This window comes from Notothenia rossii, assembly GCF_949606895.1.
Source record: "Notothenia rossii genome assembly, chromosome: 7".
Classification (NCBI taxonomy): domain Eukaryota; kingdom Metazoa; phylum Chordata; class Actinopteri; order Perciformes; family Nototheniidae; genus Notothenia; species Notothenia rossii.
Window position 1 is genome coordinate 21,243,264 of NC_136905.1, and position 18,626 is coordinate 21,261,889.

Here is an 18,626-nt window from a genome sequence, read left to right on the forward strand (position 1 = left end):
TGCAGGTATGTTGCGCACTAGTGAACTTCCAACGTCCTCTCATAAAAGAGGTGGGAGAAAAATAGTGTCTTTTCACATGTAAACACATATGTTTCATACACATCTTTTCAAATCTGTAAGCCCCCCTCCCCCCCTCTCAATCAACTTCCTCTTGACTGACTTTTCTGTTTATTTTATTTTACTATATGTATTTGTTTGCCTGTCCTTGTTTGTCTGCCCTCCCTCATACTGTAAAGCGTCTTTGAGTTGTAGAAAAGCGCTATATAAATAAAATGTATTATTATTATACTTTGTTTTACATTTTGAGTTCATCATTACACTCAAACTGTCTTTTCATTGGGTGCATTTTATTTCTTTTATTTAGATTCTGCTTTTTAATCAATCCAGAAACATGTTTCATACTTTGTTTTACATTTTGAGTTCATTAATAAAACTCAAACAATGTCTTTAAACTGGGTGCATTGTATTTCTTTTATTTAGGTTCTGTTTAATACACATATTAATTTGACTCAGATGTGCTGATAATATCTGCAAATATAAATCTTTAAACTGTCTTTTTACCTTGAAAAGTCTGGCCTCTCGGGTAGGCTCATGTTTGTTTTTCTGTCTTTCTCTATCAAAAACGTTACTCCAAAGAACGGTTTGTGATTTGGGATTCAGAGGCAGGCTTGAATCAAGAAACCACAATAGTTTTCTGCATGAACTGCCTTTTTTTATTAAGAAATATTATTTTGTAAATATGTTATTCTCTGTAGTCAGAAACCTAACACTCTAACAACCACAACATTGCAAAGGTGAGTAAATTACATTTAAAGACTATTCACAATTTCTTAAAATTACTATATTTGAAAATGATAGATTTATGATCTTTTTCATCGAACATATGAACGACTCAAACAAGGATCGCAGCAGCTACAAGAAAGATCTTCAAAGGGGAACCATAACATCCTGAAGCTGAGTTTTCTCTAAAAGATTTTTTTTAATTTTAACAGCAGTGCTCTCTGAACTCAGAACAAGTAAATTAATATGCCTTTTTGTTTTTCTGTCTTTTTCCGAAAATAACCACAACAGTGACAAAGGTGATTATTCCGGCAGTGCCAGCTTTGGAAGCATGTGGGCCTTGAAAAAGTCCTCAAGAGCCAACAGGTTAGGCTGCCAATTGTCATCTCGGGCTATCGGAATGATGACACTGTCTTTCGTAGTCCAGACCACAAAGTAGCAAGTCTCTCTTGCAGTGAGGTGAAGCTGACCTTGCACTTGGTGCCAGTAAGGATGTTCCTCACGCAGGCTGAATGTTTCTCCTTCCTTACTGACACAGAAGCCCTTGATTTGCAATGCTTCACTAATTGTCATTTCCCTGGCTCCGTAGGGACACTTTACCTCCAGCACAGCGGAAGACCCTACCAGACCATCTGGAGATGCCCCCAACACTCCTGATTGGGAGAGCCACAAACCTGACTCATGGACCTGCATCTGGGTTGCAGTGGTGAATGCCCTGACGCCCTCACATTCATTCATAGTCCCCCACTGTACAGACAAAACACCATCAAGGGCCTGTTGTTGCCCTAGCACCCTGGCAATAAGGGAAGCAGTCACACGCTTTGACCTCAGGACAGCTCCAAAGTTGCTGGCAGTCAACCTTCCTTTCCTGAACAAATGCCAGTTTGGGTTGGTTCGCTGACCAGTGGTAGCCACCTGAATTGCCCTCTGTTGCTCTTCAGACAATGCCATGCTTGCCACAATTGCCTCAGGTCCTTGATGCCCAACAGATTTGAGAATTTCAGGAACAGTAAGTTTTTCCAAGCTGTAGTGTTCCTCTTCTGGCTCGGGGGAGAGAAGCCAAGAAATTCCTGAGAACCTGCCCCCCGAGTCTGTCCCTCAGCCAGTCACGATCTTCGGAGGTGGGTTCTTGTCTTCTTGTCAGCGGGTTGAATGAGTTATTGGTTGGAGGAAATAGCTCCTCCACTGAATGTGTACGTTTAGCTGCCTTTGGTTTCTTCCACTGACAGGGGGTGTCACTGAAAATTGTCAGCTGAAATTGTGGATGGCAAAGATGGATAATGCAGCCGCATGACTGCATTTCCATTCTCCACGTGGGCATTCACATTTTGTGGAGAGAATTCCCTCTCCTCCTGTAGATACCTGTGGTGGTGGGATTGTTTTATTATTTAAAATATATTTGCATTTGTAATGCCTTCCCAATTATCCCTTTAATTGTTTATAGCCTATTGTATGTTTATTTCATGGATATTTCTGTGTTTTCTGGTGTGTAATATTTGTAATAAAGATTTCATGTGACACATAAAATTGATTTGTTGATGGGAATTAATGTGAATAAATTAACTCTAGCTTAATGGTACTCTCGCTATCACTACTCACCGACACTCTATAAACCTTGTCCCTCATGCTAGCTCTGACAACACCGGTAAGCACACCTTCATCTAGGCTGCACTGTTGTACGTGTCCTGACTTGTAGTGGTTCTCTCCTCTATCTACACTCTTCTTGTCATCTTTGTAAAATGATATCAGACTGGTAATTGACACAGCCATGACTTCTAGTGAAATTCAGTGTGGCTCAAATGAAAAGCTTTGTTAAAATATGCAAGTGCGCGAAAGTCAGTTGAAACGATCTTAAGTTGGCGTGACGTTGAAGTCGTGCGACCCTGCTGCTGTACGGTACTGGCTTGTAGTTCGTTTATAGCATAACGTTAGCATTTTGCTTCTGCCGACTAGATTTATTATTCAAAAATTATAAAAGTAGGGTTGACATGTGGATATTATCCGGCTGAACAAAACGTGATCCATCTCTTAAATATGTGTCAACCACAGATCTTATTTCTATTTCTATCTATTTCCAAAATCCTATGGAGAAATTGCATTGCGTTTTAGACAAAGGAACCGGAAGGAGTTTACTTCCGGGTTTAAGGACGCGTCACTGCGGCTCTCTATGGGACGTCCTTTCCTCCGAAGCGTCACGTGAAGCGACGTCCGTTTGTGATGACGCTGCACAGCTGATCGTCTGACAGCAGCCAGCTCTGTCCCCGTTATTTCCACACACACCCCTGCCTCTGTTAGTACACATTTACTGACACAAACATTTGTATCATCAAATCCATTCTTAAAATGTATAAACGAACAAAAGTTTGATTAATATTGATTAGAGTGCACAAAATAAATAAAATAATTGAGAGAAGAAAAAGAGATAGATTAACATTCATTGGATTGCACACTTTGTTTGTTTGTTTGGATATGTAGCAAATTAACATTTTAAATAGCACTTAATGACTGACTGAATGGAAATGATGATAAATGAAAATGTAAAACGAAAAAAGCGATCATGAAAATGTTTCCAAAAAATGAATAAAATGATTTTTGACCACTTTGTTGTTCAGATATATCACATATTTGTAACTGAATTATACATTAATTGACACAAAAGACGGTATAAACTGAGGAGTGACTCCCGTGAGGTTCATGTATTTTCTTCACTCCTCTGGGAAACTGCTCTCATGTCAAGAAGCATCACATCAGTGATCACTGCATCGTCCAATCAGTGAGCGATACACAGTAAGGGGGCGGTGCGAGTGTCTGAGGATTTCATCGGAGGATGGTCTGGTAGTTCCTCGATTATAGCTCCTCCATTATCGCTCCTCAGACAAAAATAAGGCCATTGGGACGCTCCTCAGGATGGCGCAGACAAATCAACTTCCGGTGAGACCGAGACCGAGGAGCGAGGAAATGAAAAATAAGAGAAGTGAGAAAGGCCCTAGGTCTCTGTCTCCTCATAAAGATCAACAACCTGAAATACGTTGCCTCCTCCTATCATAAAGAGGCAGCTACAAGGTCGTACACAGTTCAGAGCCGCAAATGATATCAGTGCATTAAAACAAACCCAAAGAGTAGAGAAAACCGTATTTCTCCAACAATTAGACAACATGATTTGTGCTTAAAGTCATAATACTGTTGTGTCTCAATTGGATAGACTAGATTATTATATTATTTGCCTAATAGTTGCTTAAAATACGGGTAATCTGTGACGTTTCGCTCTCTCAAAAGTTGGGCCATTTTGACTTCATGCGCCAATGAGCAGCTCTCATAGGAAAGAAAAAGACCCCGCCTCCAACGCTGTAACCGAGCAAAAATATTATTTTACCAACAATGTGGAATTTACTGTCATTGAAGTAGGCTATCAATGCATTGCTAATTATTGGCTACATATTACACAGATTCTGCACGGCGGCAGCAAATAACCAAACAATATTAATAATGCATGTCTTACCTATTTGAAGAACCCAAATGCCCTGCCCCTGCATCTTCTATTTCAACATAATTCATAATATAGTTTAAAATTTAAATTTTGAATACTAATATATAATATAAAATATATCTCAGGCACAATGAAATGAAATAAAAAATATATATACAGTATTTGCAGGCAGAGGAGATCGCCTGCATGCCGCTAGGGGGTGCTGCAGCGCCCTCACCCGTCCCGCGCCTCTGAAAGCTGGGTTTTCCTTTTTTAATTTTTTTAAATCTCTACTAATTTAAGTGCAGTTTATGACTTGAGGTGCAGGTGTGGAAAACCTCCATCAGCAAAGTGTCTACACTGACATGATATAGGCTAACAGACCATATTTTCACCATAAGAAGAGTCATTGTTTCACATAAATCCATGTTGCTGGATTGCAGAACCAACAACATTTGCAGTATTTCTGGTTCTACCCTCCACCCACATTTAAGAGGGAGGTCTCTTTAAATTATGGGTGGTTATGGACTTCCAAGGAGGGACATTTCTTTCGAAAACATTCAACTCTCAAGGTAAGTTACTCTGATCTTTAAGAAAATGTATATAAAATAACCTTTCCTTTTTCCTGCATTTCACAAAGTTGGTTATCATTAGTTAATAGTCGGATGTACTGCATTTTTTATGAATTCATCAAAAAGTAACTTGTTCCGCATATGTAGTTGCTGACATAGAAGTACAAAACTTTGTTTTCTGTTTAAATCAAAGTACAGGAAACAGCTTGTGCATGTTGCCAATTGATTTGTCGCCCAATACAATTTAGAATGGGTGCATGTTGACTGCTCTTGGGGAAACATTTTAAATATGATAAAGAAATAAATATATTTTCTTTTGGCTGAGATGATATTGCTTTTCTGAAGACACATCCTAATGTGGCCTACACGTTTTCTGCTGCCTCTAGAGTTCCTATCTTTGTCAGCTTTACTACAGAAAAGCACACAGACTGTCGTCAGGGAGGATTTTAAAGGACAGACAACTCTCAGCTTCATCAGGTGAGAACTCTTATGCCTAATAACAGTGCATCCAATAAATTATGTGTTACTACATTTACGTTAAAAATGCAATCTTTAATGTTTATAGTACACAAGAAATCAAGGATAATGCAGCTGAGCAATAGGCTACTGGGTGTTTGCTTCGTATAGACCCAACCACAGGATGTTTCACTATAATATATCATTGTGTGTTCGAGCTTGTTGGACTTAAATGAATAAAAGAATAGCTAGAAAAGACCCAGCCTATTCATATATGAAATTAACACACTTTTACTTTTGATGTGAACATTTAAAAAAAGTGTATAATGCCAATATTTACTATTTAAAGGAATGGCAGAAGATGTGTTGTTTGAAGAAGTTTCACATACCTGCGTTGTAATTTGCATATGGCATTATTTGGTATGATTTCATTCTTTGTGTATATTTTTGTTTAAACATTTTACAGTGTATTATACCACAAAAACCTCAGAAGTATGGAAAAAGACAGAAGGTTGATGATATACTGTCTGCTTTTGGCAGGTAATATAAGTTGCTCAACTCTTTGTTTCAAATCTCTTTCATTCATGCACCCCACTTATATAAAATACGTCAGAGAGACCTCCTAGAAATAATTCATTATTGTGTTACTTCCATAACTGTCTTTCAGCTATAAGCATCCCTGTGTTTACTGGAGAATGGAAAGCCAATGTTGTAAAAGAGCTCAAGGCACTGGTCACATCCTGTGTTGTTGTTCCCTGTTCATTCACCCATCCTGGACCAAACCTGCCTACCTCCAAACTCAAGGGGATCTGGCATCAGTCCAATAATCGAGGCGATCTCATTTACGACGAGGATGAAACAAGTATCTCAGAAAACTTCAGGGGACGGACACAGTTGTTGGGACATCTGGGTCAGAAAAACTGCACCTTAGAAATGTCTAAGATCAATGATCACGACAACGGCCCTTTTTGTTTCCGAATCGAATTAGCACAAAGGACTGTTACATCCTCTACTGAAAAGTTCTCCTTTCTGGAGGACTGTGTTGAGTTAAAAATGCTCCGTAGGTCACCACCTTTTACCATATTTCAGACATTTATAAAGATCCATTTCCATATGTTCTCTCTAATCTCTGACTTTTTTCCTTTACAGCTGATCCCCCGAAACCTAAACTACATCACCTAAAGACGGCCTATCAAGGACGTCCCTACACTGTCACCTGTTCCGTCAAACACACCTGCCCCTACGACCCACCTAAACTCACATGGAGCAGGGCCACTGCAGATGTGCCGAATGTTGTCCACAAAGAAACACATTTGGGCAACTGGGAGGTTGAGTCCATCCTGACCATCATTCCTGAGGAGAAGGACGACCATACTGAGATCACCTGCACCGCCGACTTCAACGGACCGAAGACGTCCTCTGCAACGTTGACACTCTATGTAAAACGTGAGATCTTGTAAATATCGAGGTTGTTCTGCATTTATCAACTGAATGTTGTCCTCTATCCACGTGGGAAAGAGAAAGGTGGCATAACATTAGATCCGTCTATTTGCAGGTTCAAAAAACTATAACCACATCATCATTCCCACAGTGGTGGCGATTGTAACCGCCGTGATCTTTGCAGTCTTCTGCGTTTTTATGCTGAAGAGATACAAGTGAGTATTGCAGTACACTGACAAATAACAGATAAATAATTACATTTTTTATTTAAAACATTCTTGCTCATGTCTCTATGCTTAATGTTCACTGTATGTGCTCCTCGATAATATGACATTGTTTTCTATCGACTCAAGGAGACAAATTGCAGCGCTCCAAAGAGGGGATGGAAGGTGAATATATTTGAAAGCAGATCCATTACAGCAACATTTATATCACAAATTTCACTTGGTCCTTCATTCTCCTAATGGAATTTTCTGTTTAATATCTAGCGTGTGGAATCGGCTGTCCAGGATGTCTCGCAGGTGAGAAAAAAGTGGTTTATAATTATGTAGCTTTTTTTATCAAAAACTGTTATCACAGGAACTTTTAATTTGTGCTGATGAGTCATTTTATTGGTACCATTTTCAGGATTCGTTCTGATGGCCCAGGACCATCTCGTTCTGATCAAAGGTCTTTATTTCAATAAACACTCCACATTATTAAAGTTCTGTTATCTCCACCCTGTAAAACTGGGTGGTTGGCATTGCTGTAATTTGCATGTTTTGCAGAAGTTGTGGGCTTTTTTCGGCATTCTTGATAAGATCTATGCTTTTATTTATATACCTGACAACATTTGCATAGTTTCTGTTCTTCTTTTTTGTGCAGAAGGTCTACGTGGAGCAGATTTTTGAGGTAAGACATAAAAAACATTTCTGTAACATGCCTGCCTCCACTGATAAGTTGATAAGTCTTCACTTCACTTTTTTCTTCACTACCGCATTCCTATTACCTAGAATCTGTGTTTTATTTTCTGATTCAAGTTTACATTTTGCAATTTGTTTCTATAACAGAAGGCCTACAGCAGACACAGTGGATATGAGTCATATGTAAGTGTGTTAAACATAACAGAATTAATTAGCTGATCATTGGTTTCTGAACTCTGTTGTGACGTGAATTTTAATCTTCAGTCCAACAAATGTGAATTCCAAATCCTGTGATTATCAGAAAGTCTCCAAACCTCGTTTCCCGTCCCCCAAAAGGTACTTGGCTCTTGATCCTGAGCAGTTGATTAAATGATTCATATATATACAGTCATTATTTAGTTCAATGTCTGATGTCATTCTTTTTCTGTCTTCTTATTATCTCTCCTCAGCCAGCCAAAATCCTACAATCACCAAGAGGAGGTACTATTAAACAATTATTGTTCACAATAATTACATACAGCACTATCAACATCTGTGACAATAATAACCTAAATCTCTGACAGGACTTTGATGGTGGTGACGTTTACGAGAACAGTGCAGACCTCAGCATCTATGGAAACATCTGAAACAAGCACAGAGAAAAACAAATCACTCCCATAGTGATCATTCGTATTTAGAGCATCTGATGACCAGTCATATTATACATGATTATTGTGGCCGTCCTCTTCTATCGGGCAAAATGTATAGAATTCTGTTTGCTAATTCGATCATTATAATAGGATAAAAACAAAATGCATTTTGAATATCGTTGATCTTTTCTAGGCAAAAAGTTGTCAAACAATTGTTTTAGATCATTTAAATACATAATGCACTTTCATTCACTCAAATATGCCTGCTGTATTTGACATGAGAAGAAATGGGAAATTCTAAGGATTTAACAGGGTGAAACCCATACATAGGAAAAATCATAACTTACAGTTTTTCTCGATTGCTAACACACATTTTTTTTTAAATTGCTCAGTTTCTCAGAACACTAAACACAATTCACAAAACCACACACCTGCTAAATGAAGAACTGCACGCAAAAATACATAAACACTTACCAAACTTTAGCACCAAACATAACACACTGCTGAGCATAATCTAAAGCACTTTCATCTTTTATGGGCTATGCTCTGTACATAGAGGTTTCTGCTGAGAAAGATTGCTTGAGTATACAAAAATACAGTAAATGAAGAAATACAAATGAGATGTTGAAAGAAACCACATTCTATTCAAAAATAACATTGTGCAACATGCATCTCAGCACTTAAATACTATGCTTCCGATCTCTTTAAGTGTGATGGCATTGTTTGCCAAAACCAAGTTTTTAACTGCTGCTTCCTGTGCCTCACTGAAAATCCTTAGCCTTCCACCTGCACCTCTTTGTTTCTCAGTCCTTCAGATAAACAACAAAGATATAGTGGATGTTCAGTGTCTGTGTTGCATACAAGTAAGTTTACCACAGTACATTGTGCAGGATTTTTGTACAGTTATAGTATGCAACATGCTAACAATTCAGTTACAGTAATGAAGTAAATACGTTTCACACAACAGATATAAGCACTGATATATCATGAATTATGCAGAGCTGAAAACTGGGAACTAACCTGATATCAAGTCTAAGTGTCCGGATTACAGAGGCAACAGTAAATGGGCTTAGATTAGGCTGAACCCTCTGTCCAGCCTCTCTCATCGTCAAACCATGGTTGATAACATTTCATTTCATGAGAGTATTCTTCTTTGTCCACGTCCTCTCCCTCCAGCTCTACCTCTACCTCTCATTCTTCCTCCTCTCACTCTCACCCCACCTCTTCCTCCTCCTCTCACTCTCAGCCCAGCTCTTCGTCTTCCTCTTGCTCTTGCTTCCATGTTGGCTTCCATTGTTGCTGTAAGAAAGTACTCACCTGTGGTCTTTTTACAGTGCTAACATCCTGATTGATGAGCCAACAATTATGCTATCAGGTGTTGGACAGGTGGAACGTGTTATTTGATCATTGGTCCATGTGTGAGGCATTTTGAATATCAGTGTTTTAAACCAGCTAACACGTGACTTTATGTCAGATTCCTGTGTCTTACGTGGAGAAACGTGTGCAGTGGTTTGCAAAAAGTGCCATGTTGATTTGCAAATTGTGTGAAAAGCTGAAAACGTGTTTAGAGTTTTGGAGATTTGAGCCGATGTTTTGCTCTTTTTGTGTCAGTTAAAATAATTGTGCTTTATGTATAATTTTAGTGTGTTAGCAATCGAGAAAAACTGTAAAAAGAAAAAACAAGTAAAATCCTTATGCCTATATACTGTATATAGAGTTGGCCAATATATATAACAGTTTGTTCTCCTTTTGGTTAGGAAATTGTACCCTCCGCCCACTTTTAAGGGGGAGGTTTCTTGAAATGATCAGTGGTTAGGGACTTTAAAAGGTGGCTAGACTCTTTATTAAGATTCAACTCTGGAGGTAAGTCCTTCTGATCTTTAAGACATTGTATAAGATGCTTTCCTTTGCTGCATTTTACAATTTAGATTAGTATTATACCTTATTCAAAAGTACTACGTTTCGAAATAATGTATCAGAAAACCTTGATATATCTTTTATAATCATTTTTATGGATTCTTCAAAATGTATTTTCTGGTTGAAAGTAGGAGCGACTTTGATTTATGTTTGACATTATTTAAGTAGAGGGTACAGCTTGTTAAAATGTTTGTTTATAATTTACAATTTTGTCTCATTAGTACATTGTGATTCCTGTGGGGGGAACGTTTTTTTTTTTAAACACCAAAAAGCATTTCATTAGGGATAATTTAGCTTTGGAACCTGGTTTGGAGAATATGATTCTCTGAAGAAAGACTATATTGTCGTAATACTGCTGCATGTTAACAAGATGGCCTACATTTAGAACAATAAAAACCTTTACTGAATAAGAGAAGTTATTACCTCAGTATATTAAAATATTTACTTCTTGCTTAGAAACAACATGATGTGATTTGTTTTTTTTTGTTGCGTTTGATATTATTTAACTCTGGCAAACCATGTATCTCATTGAGTAATAAGAATGGATTCATTTTTTTGTCTCTTTTTCAGTGTATATTATTATGTTTTCTTTGTTTAATATTAAAAATGAATCCATAAACAGCTGAAAGAGATATGAGAGATTTATTTGTTCAGTAAATGCACATGATGGATCTTAGAGACACTGGTATTATGTTACCATTCAATTAACTACATTACATGACACTTGAATAGACAGGCTTTAAAATGCAGGTTTTGTTGTTGTTGTTTTTGTCTATCCAAAATTCTGTTCTGTTGAAAAGCCTTAAGGTTGGCAGAGAAAATGGGCGAGGCCCTTAAAAGATCCTCACGCATCACCGGAGATTCACCATCTTTAATTTTCTTGAGCTTGAAACATACAATACAGGAAATTGTGCTTCGCGCCTACTGCCTCTATTTCGATGAGGTTTTTGAGAACTGTGATTCCCATCTAAGTTCTTCAACTTTATGGAAATGAAATGATAAATTGCTTGAGAATCGCTTTTACATTTGAGCCTGGGTCACTCGTTTAATGACATATCTGATGTGCCCTATATGAATATGAAAAAGATGGACAGATGTATTCTCTTTTTCAATGCAAAATACTAAAAGATTATTTCACATATTTAGGTGTTTCTTAACATTAACAAGATGTCTGGGTTCCGACATTCTCTTCTGAGCTTCGGTGTTTTAGGTAATAAAATAAATTCAGTCTTTTACATTTTTTTCAAAATGTCATAATCTTAAAAAAAATTGAAATGTCCCTTTTGTATATTATCTCTTGCAGGATATATCTTTTTCCAGGGTTTGTGGGCTTGGCATGTAAAGATACCGAGAAATATCCAAGGGTTGTCGGGTTCCTGCCTTGTCATCCCTTGCACCTTTGACTACTACGAGTATCCGCCTCTAAGACCAGATCGTGTGGTTTGGTATCAGTACAAAAACAAGGGATACCCGTTAGTTTATGACAATTGGTACAAAGATCACGTCATTAACATATTCAAAGGAAAAACGCGTGTATTTACTTCTAAATACAAGAAGACATGCACTCTTGAAATCTATCCAGTAAATCAGTATCACCACCAACAGAAGCTTTACCCATGGGTAGATCCAGAGAATGTTGGGAAAACCACCTTCAGATTCTATGATACAACTGTGACAATTGAAGTAGTGGGTAAGTATTAAGTTTGCTTTAAAAAAGATTAGTTTTACATAATGTGTATCTAAATGTATTATTCTTATCATTTCTATTGTAAAGACAGGGCAGCAACACCGTATATTATGATCTCTGGAAGCATGAAGGTTGGAGAGTCTGTGACCGTGCAGTGCTATGTTTACCACACCTGTTCCACTTATCCACCAACTCTAAGTCTCAACATCCCACTGCAACGCCACAGTCTAGCTCATGAGTCCGTGACTGATGGCACATCCAAAACCACCTTGACCACCACATTGAACATAGAGAGGGACCACCAAACTGTGGAGTGCTCCGTCCGACACATGAGCGGTCAAACTGCAAGAGCTACTAAACCTTTGACTGCAAAATGTACGTTATGAATATGCAATATTTAAAGTTTTTTTTCTGTTGGCCTTGAACATTTTAACAATTACCATTTGTTTCTCAGGCTCCTTTCTCCCCTTGACTATCAGTCAGACATCAGACACATTTCTTGAGGGACAGCCAAGAACAGTCACCTGCACTGCCTCATACACGTGCCCAACACATTTACCAAATCTCTCATGGAACTATGGTAACATGCCAACCACCACTAAAAGCAGCAAGAGTGGAATCGCTAGCTGGAGGACTGTCTCCACTCTGACATTCACAGCATCATCCAACGACCACGGACGATCTCTGACATGCTATGCACAATTTAACGGGGGGCAGATGCAGGAAAAGAGCATCACCTTACGTGTGAAGAGTGAGTAGAAATTAGAACTGTCTTTTCATCTGTGATAGGCATGAACTGCCCTTCATATCATCTGCACAAATGTTGCGTTTAAATTCAATTCATTGATCAAATTGAATTTACTCATCACATTTTGAGGACTCTCTATAACTGCTGCAGTATCTATATTTCTCTCTGTCCTAGAAAATTAAATATCACTTGACCATTAAATCTAACATTGATTGTTTCCAGCATGGTATGTAAAAAAATAGTTGAATGGAATATCAATAGATAAAGAAGGAAGAACTTAGAAAATAATATAGAGAAATAAAAGTTATTTTATAGTCATAGATTACCTTTAAAAAAAAAAAAAAGATCTTAACAGGAAGCCAACTCATAAATTGAATTCTTTATAAAGTGAATTTCAGCTGTCAAATGTTTCCTCTTTCGACAGGAAACATGCTCTCTCTCGGCTGGTCTTTCACCATGCCCAACAGCATCACTGGCATGAAAGGCTCATGTATTGTCATTCCTTGCACGTTCACCTACAGTATCTCCCAGCCTGCAGACCTCAAAGTTGCATGGTACTTGTACCAAAGCAATGAGTACCCGTCTGTATATGAAGAAAGAAGGAATGTTATTAGTAAGTATCAGGGCATAACCAGCTTGATTCCATCTGTGCGGGAAGGGAATTGTAGTCTTAAGATCGAGAGGCTTGACATGTCGCACAACCAGGACCGACTTTACCCATGGGTAGACAAGAACCCCATCACCTCGTACCACAGCCTGGGTCACTCGTTTAATGACAAAACCTGTCAACTTATTGTTTCAGGTAACTATCTGGATACTTTCTATCCCGGTTTATTCCATGTTATCCGATCTCCAATGAAGGCAGTTGTCCAAATATATTTTCTTGATTTGATATCATAGATCAAGCACAGGAACCACAGTTGAACATCATTGGTATCCCCAGGGTGGGAGAGGAGAGCACAATAATCTGCAGTGTGCGCTATACATGTGCCTCTGCTCCCCCCGAACTGATCCTCAATGGTATACCTGCAACAAATGTCATTGGGGACACTCTAGTGTCTGATTGGATTTGGAAAAGGACTGCCCAGCATACTTGGTCTGTAAAAGAGGAGGATCAGAGTGTGAGGTGTACTGTGAGGCACCGCGGTGGCCAGGAGGCCACAAGGGAGCTCAAGCTAAATGTTGAATGTGAGTACAATGTGAGACCATGTGTTAAGTGTTTTACAAAATCTTTATTGTTAAGACTGACTTTGACCTTTCTGCCCAGGTCCATATGACCAAATCACAATGACTGAGCGGCCAATCGAGGCGACGGAGGGTGTGGCAAAGAGTGTAGTCTGTTCTGTTTCCTACAAGTGTAGGAAAAATAAACCGAGCATTGGGTGGAATTTTGAAGACTTGCAGAGTTATCTCAAAACCAAATTCATCTCCAACAACACCTATGAGACTTTGTCAAATATAACCTTTATTGGTTCTCTTGGGGACAATGGTAAACCTCTGACCTGCACTGCTACATTTCTTACTGGGGAGACTTCAGACTCTGCCACCCTTCTCATAAAAAGTGAGGTTTTACATTTCATAAACAGCCGTCACTTATATAGTAGATGTTTCAATCTTCTCCTATAACCATAAAGCAATTAAGAATATACCATTTGAAGAACGTTTAATTGATGATTGTCTGTTTGTTTTGTTTTTCTTTCCAGAATATGAGAGACCAATTGATCCACATGAAAATGACAGTGGGTGTACTTCTCCATTCTCCTTTTTAAAAAATGTATCTTGCTCCCATCTTATGTCACAAGCAGACTGATTTCCACAGACATCCCATCATGGCTTGTTTCTCTCTTTGCAGCGCTCTACGTTCAGGCTGTAAAAGTCCCTTTCAGATTCAATGCACTGACCGGCTCCTGCGTGGTGATTCCCTGCAGCCTCCCGTACCAAGAGGTGCCTATCACACGTGGCATCTGGTCCAAAAAGACTGGGGATACCATCTACCATAATGCCCAGAGCAAAGTGATTGACCATTTCAAGGGCCGCACCAAAATGAAAAAAGATCTGAGTCACGGAGACTGCTCATTAGAGATTGATGACATAAGGCCTTTTGACAACGGGCCCTTTTGTTTCCATGCAGAGATAGGACATGAGAGACACAAATACAACAATAGCTGTGTATTTATTGTTATGAAAGGTTTGGAATTAATACTTATTCTTCAGATTATTTAAATATCCCAAGCTATGTTTGTGTTTGACTTCTAATCGACAAAAGTAATCTGCTCTGTGTTTCATGTGCTCAGCATCCCCAGAAAAACCTGTGATGACCCCCGTTCCAGCAGAAGTGGATGCAGGCTTAACAATTAATGTCTCGTGCTCTGTGACCCACACATGTGCGTCACATCCTCCAGTTTTCTCATGGAGTGTCCCCAACATCACCAGCAAGGTCCAAAGCACCATGACGACACCGGGCGTGTGGGAGACGACCTCCACAATAACCTTCATAGCTGCTGGAGGAGACGGAGTCATGAGCCTTACCTGTACCGCCGTCCACTGGCTTGTCAAGCGACGAGCCAGCACAGTCCAGCTGACTGTGAAAGGTTAGAGTCACAAAGACCACTTGTTCAGTTTATATCTACCAGTTCTACCGTACATTCAGTTGTATAATCTACTTAATACATTTCTATGAGCTTCAAATGTTCCTACATTCACAGGATCAAGTTCTTGGCCATTGATCGCCGCAGTGTCAGCTATATCCCTGATTTTAATCATCATAGCTGCAGTGATTGGAGTCTTTTTCTATAGGAGAAGGTAAATAAATCACAGTCAGTGGTGGAGACACTTTTTTCGACAGACATACTGACTGCTATCAAACATGTCAGGACAATTTCAATCAACACCTGTATATTCTATCATACAGGATTTAGCCAACATGAATGCAACAATTGAAACCTTCTCAATTCAATGATTCAGACAGACACACACACACACACACACACACACACACACACACACACACACACACACACACACACACACACACACACACACACACACACACACACACACACACACACACACACACACACAAAAACAACAACTCGGTGACAGAACTACGAAGTCTACCTCTTTAGCGGCTCCACTGTTTTTGATCCATGTTTGAGCTTAATATAATGATACCTCCGTCTATCCAACGTGACACGACTCGCATCAACATGAACTCATCCAAACATTTTCAATTGTCATCATGGTCACAAGACACATATTAAATTGTTAATCTCCTTCACTAACACTGGCTGTGCTCACCACAGGATAGTCATACAATAATAGTACATTTTGCTATCTAACTACACATTTTAAAAATAAAAGTGTAGTAAAGTAGTGGGCTAAAATTTGAATGTCAATGTAAGAATGCTGTCACCTCGAGTGGCAGTAGTAATCATGACGAAAAAACGGAAGAAGAAGTCAGGCTATGAAGACCGGTAAAATTGGCTTAAGAGTGGTTGGGAGTTGAGTATGGATGGGTCACACAAATAGGACTTCCACGTTGTGAATCAGTCAACATTGAATTATTTCAATTGGCATAGCCTTTGTAAGCAAAAAAGCTTAACATAAGTGACATTTACCCAGACCATGATATTTTCCCTAAACTTAACACGTAGTTTTGGCGCCTTAACATCAGGCACATTGTTAACAGCATTAGAATGATGATAAAAAAAAAAACTAATAGCAGCCCTGTTATGGCCTGCTAACATGCACAAGGCGGGCAGAAGAGTTTTATCAGTGCTATTTAATGTACTGTTTTTCTGTTGTATTATGTAAAAGTCATAATTTACAAGTAGAGTTATGAATGGCATTTTTTCCGAACCAACAGAAGGCGTCCCGACAACTCACTGACACCACCGCCTGGCCCTGAGAAAAGGTAAACCTAAAGCATAATAAGGAGGATTTGAGGAACACTCACAACCAAGATATGCCCATCTATTACAAACTGCTACTATATAAGACCAAAGTAAAAAAGAAAAGTTAATTTGTAATGCTAGCTTTGTACACTTGCATGAATATGATAGGACTTTACTGATAGCCACACCGCTGCTGTGAGAGCCAATGATTATAGCATGGATATAACAGCTGTGACCAATCAGGACTTCAGTGCTCTGCTTGTTTGTTTGTCATATATACATCCTATATTTCCACCAAATAGCAATGTAAATCTGTCTTTGTCAAACTTTCTCAGGAGATCTCTATGGGATAGAGTATCCAGGTAAGCTTTATCTAAATGAACCGAAAACCAATCTCTGTCTCATATCAAGCGGAAATAAAATCACTGATGAGCTTTTTTTTGTCTTTTCTAAACAAATGTCCAGGAGAAACCGTGAGAACAGGGAGAGACCTCCCAGGCCGGAAAAACGGTATGTCAGCCGGTTTGTGTCTAAACTGACAAAGAGAGTAAACCAATGCTGACTGGAAGTAACACTTTTTCTCTCAATACAGGGGGTCCATTTGGAGAAGATTTTCCAAGTAAGAACGCCCAAGAGTGAAATTTCACTTTTCATCAGATAAGGGGAGAATGTTTACATTGCAATGCTTTAAAACTCATTTAAACATGAATTCATAAATATAATGTATTACCCTTGCAGAAACCAAGGCAACAAGGCGAACCTCAGTGTTGGCTATTCGTAAGTGTGTAATATTCTCTAACACATCTCACAGTTTTATTAGAAAGCACGAACAAAATCTAATTTGTGCGATTCCCTCCTCAAACAGAAACAACAGCGGCTATGTGAGCTGGAACCAAAAACAACGTTGTCCATCCCCAAAGACGTGAGTTAAAACAACACTAACTATTTTAAATAACCTTCCATTTTGTTTCATTTAGTTGTAAATTAATTATTTGCTTCATTTTTTTGTCTAGCAACCGGAGACCTCCTAACTCTGACAGGCTTTTGGTTAGTATCGTGTAACGCCATGCTTCTTATATCTGGAGAATAGTTAGTTGTCTCATCTAACCATTGGGGAAAAACACCAACCAATAATTCTATCACAGGATTTTAAACCATCTTCACCTTTTTTTAATAAATAAATACTCATTTTTGACTGATTGCAGAGTGCGAAGTCATTAATTTCTTCTTAACAATTGTGAGACATTTAGTTGTTAGCAGGAGTCTACAACTATTGTCTTAAAATCACTTTGAGAACCAGGAACGTCTCAGACTTCTAGGCTTCAGGAAATGCATTTGTGCACACACACCACCACTTTATGAGGGGTGATTTTCCGTACATGGAACATGGATCCACTACTGAAAAAGAAATGCATGTATTTTACCATCACATTATCATTATATCAATCTGATGTTTTGTCTGCTGTCGGATCAAGTGGCCCAACAGGAGGCTGCAAATTATCATTGAAATTATAATAATAAAAAGCATTTGAAGAGTGTATAAACTGATGCCACTAGAGGGAGATACATTGTTCCTAGATGAACAACATGAATTTGCATAAGTCATCGGTGGGTCAGTTGATCACACATGTCTGCTTTTTACTATGACTTCCTTGCAAACTTTTTATGTCACATCATACAGATTAGAAAAAGTTATTTAAATGTTTAAATTCACATCAGTCATTTTTTTGTCACAGTTTGACAATTCTTTATATCTGTGCAATTTTGACCAGCTGATATTAGGGACCATCATTACATTATTAGATATCAATAACAATATCTGGAGAAAGCCTTAACAACTCTAGAAAGGCTAAATGTCCACATTGCAAGTTATGTAATAGTACAACAAATGGCTTTTATGTATGTCAGGAGCTACAGCCATTAGGTGTTTTATTCTGGCCTGCTAGGCATATCTCATCACAGGATCAATTAATTTCTTAATAGGTTTTGCAGAACAATTTAACTATATATATCTAGGTAGATACAGAATTATACACATGCTTCATAAATAGTTTCGGCTGTTTGGTCCAATCATTTTGGAGAAGAAAAACCCTAATAGGGTTAAAAAAAGAACTGAAAGTTGCCTCTTGCTGCTGA

At 38.5% G+C, this 18,626-nt stretch overlaps 2 protein-coding genes across 7 annotated transcripts; both read left to right on the forward strand.

Annotated features, from left to right (window-relative positions):
* The first annotated feature begins 3,572 nt into the window (after positions 1-3,572).
* LOC307046183 (uncharacterized protein) lies at positions 3,573-10,790 on the forward strand. Of its 5 annotated transcripts, none has more exons than XM_079692412.1 (15): positions 3,573-3,711; positions 4,690-4,818; positions 5,205-5,295; positions 5,741-5,814; positions 5,942-6,334; positions 6,424-6,720; positions 6,830-6,929; positions 7,068-7,103; positions 7,203-7,235; positions 7,342-7,383; positions 7,579-7,605; positions 7,764-7,799; positions 7,881-7,952; positions 8,066-8,096; positions 8,180-10,790. In XM_079692412.1, the coding sequence occupies exons 2-15, from the start codon at positions 4,770-4,772 to the stop codon at positions 8,240-8,242; spliced, it is 1,344 nt and encodes a 447-aa protein (XP_079548538.1). In that variant the 5' UTR covers positions 3,573-3,711; positions 4,690-4,769; the 3' UTR covers positions 8,243-10,790. The 5 variants fall into 5 exon arrangements, with proteins under 5 accessions (XP_079548538.1, XP_079548537.1, XP_079548536.1 ...); XM_079692411.1 differs by having other exon boundaries at positions 3,598-3,754; positions 4,741-4,818; positions 7,767-7,799; XM_079692410.1 differs by having other exon boundaries at positions 3,598-3,754; positions 4,741-4,818; positions 7,582-7,605.
* A 100-nt stretch (positions 10,791-10,890) lies between these two features.
* On the forward strand, positions 10,891-17,690 carry LOC307046169 (uncharacterized protein). Of its 2 annotated transcripts, XM_079692381.1 has the most exons (18): positions 10,891-11,372; positions 11,466-11,852; positions 11,937-12,224; positions 12,304-12,600; positions 13,022-13,399; positions 13,498-13,785; positions 13,865-14,158; positions 14,301-14,336; positions 14,450-14,785; positions 14,892-15,188; positions 15,303-15,399; positions 16,463-16,510; positions 16,826-16,852; positions 16,956-17,000; positions 17,083-17,109; positions 17,229-17,267; positions 17,356-17,412; positions 17,504-17,690. In XM_079692381.1, exons 1-18 carry the CDS (start codon positions 11,330-11,332, stop codon positions 17,550-17,552), a joined length of 3,033 nt encoding a protein of 1,010 aa, XP_079548507.1. In that variant the 5' UTR covers positions 10,891-11,329; the 3' UTR covers positions 17,553-17,690. The 2 variants fall into 2 exon arrangements, with proteins under 2 accessions (XP_079548507.1, XP_079548508.1); XM_079692382.1 differs by lacking the exon at positions 16,463-16,510.
* Positions 17,691-18,626: the final 936 nt, after the last annotated feature.

Excerpts from the sequence above, each read along its gene's own strand:
- LOC307046183 (XM_079692409.1), top strand. The coding sequence starts at position 3,688 with ATGGCGCAGACAAATCAACTTCCGGTGAGACCGAGACCGAGGAGCGAG. Across the intron at positions 5,296-5,740 it reads ACAACTCTCAGCTTCATCAG|TGTATTATACCACAAAAACC; the intron begins GTGAGAACTCTT and ends AACATTTTACAG. Across the intron at positions 6,335-6,423 it reads TGTTGAGTTAAAAATGCTCC|CTGATCCCCCGAAACCTAAA; the intron begins GTAGGTCACCAC and ends TTTCCTTTACAG.
- LOC307046169 (XM_079692381.1), top strand. The coding sequence starts at position 11,330 with ATGTCTGGGTTCCGACATTCTCTTCTGAGCTTCGGTGTTTTAG. Across the intron at positions 11,373-11,465 it reads TCTGAGCTTCGGTGTTTTAG|GATATATCTTTTTCCAGGGT; the intron begins GTAATAAAATAA and ends TATCTCTTGCAG. Across the intron at positions 14,786-14,891 it reads TGTATTTATTGTTATGAAAG|CATCCCCAGAAAAACCTGTG; the intron begins GTTTGGAATTAA and ends TCATGTGCTCAG.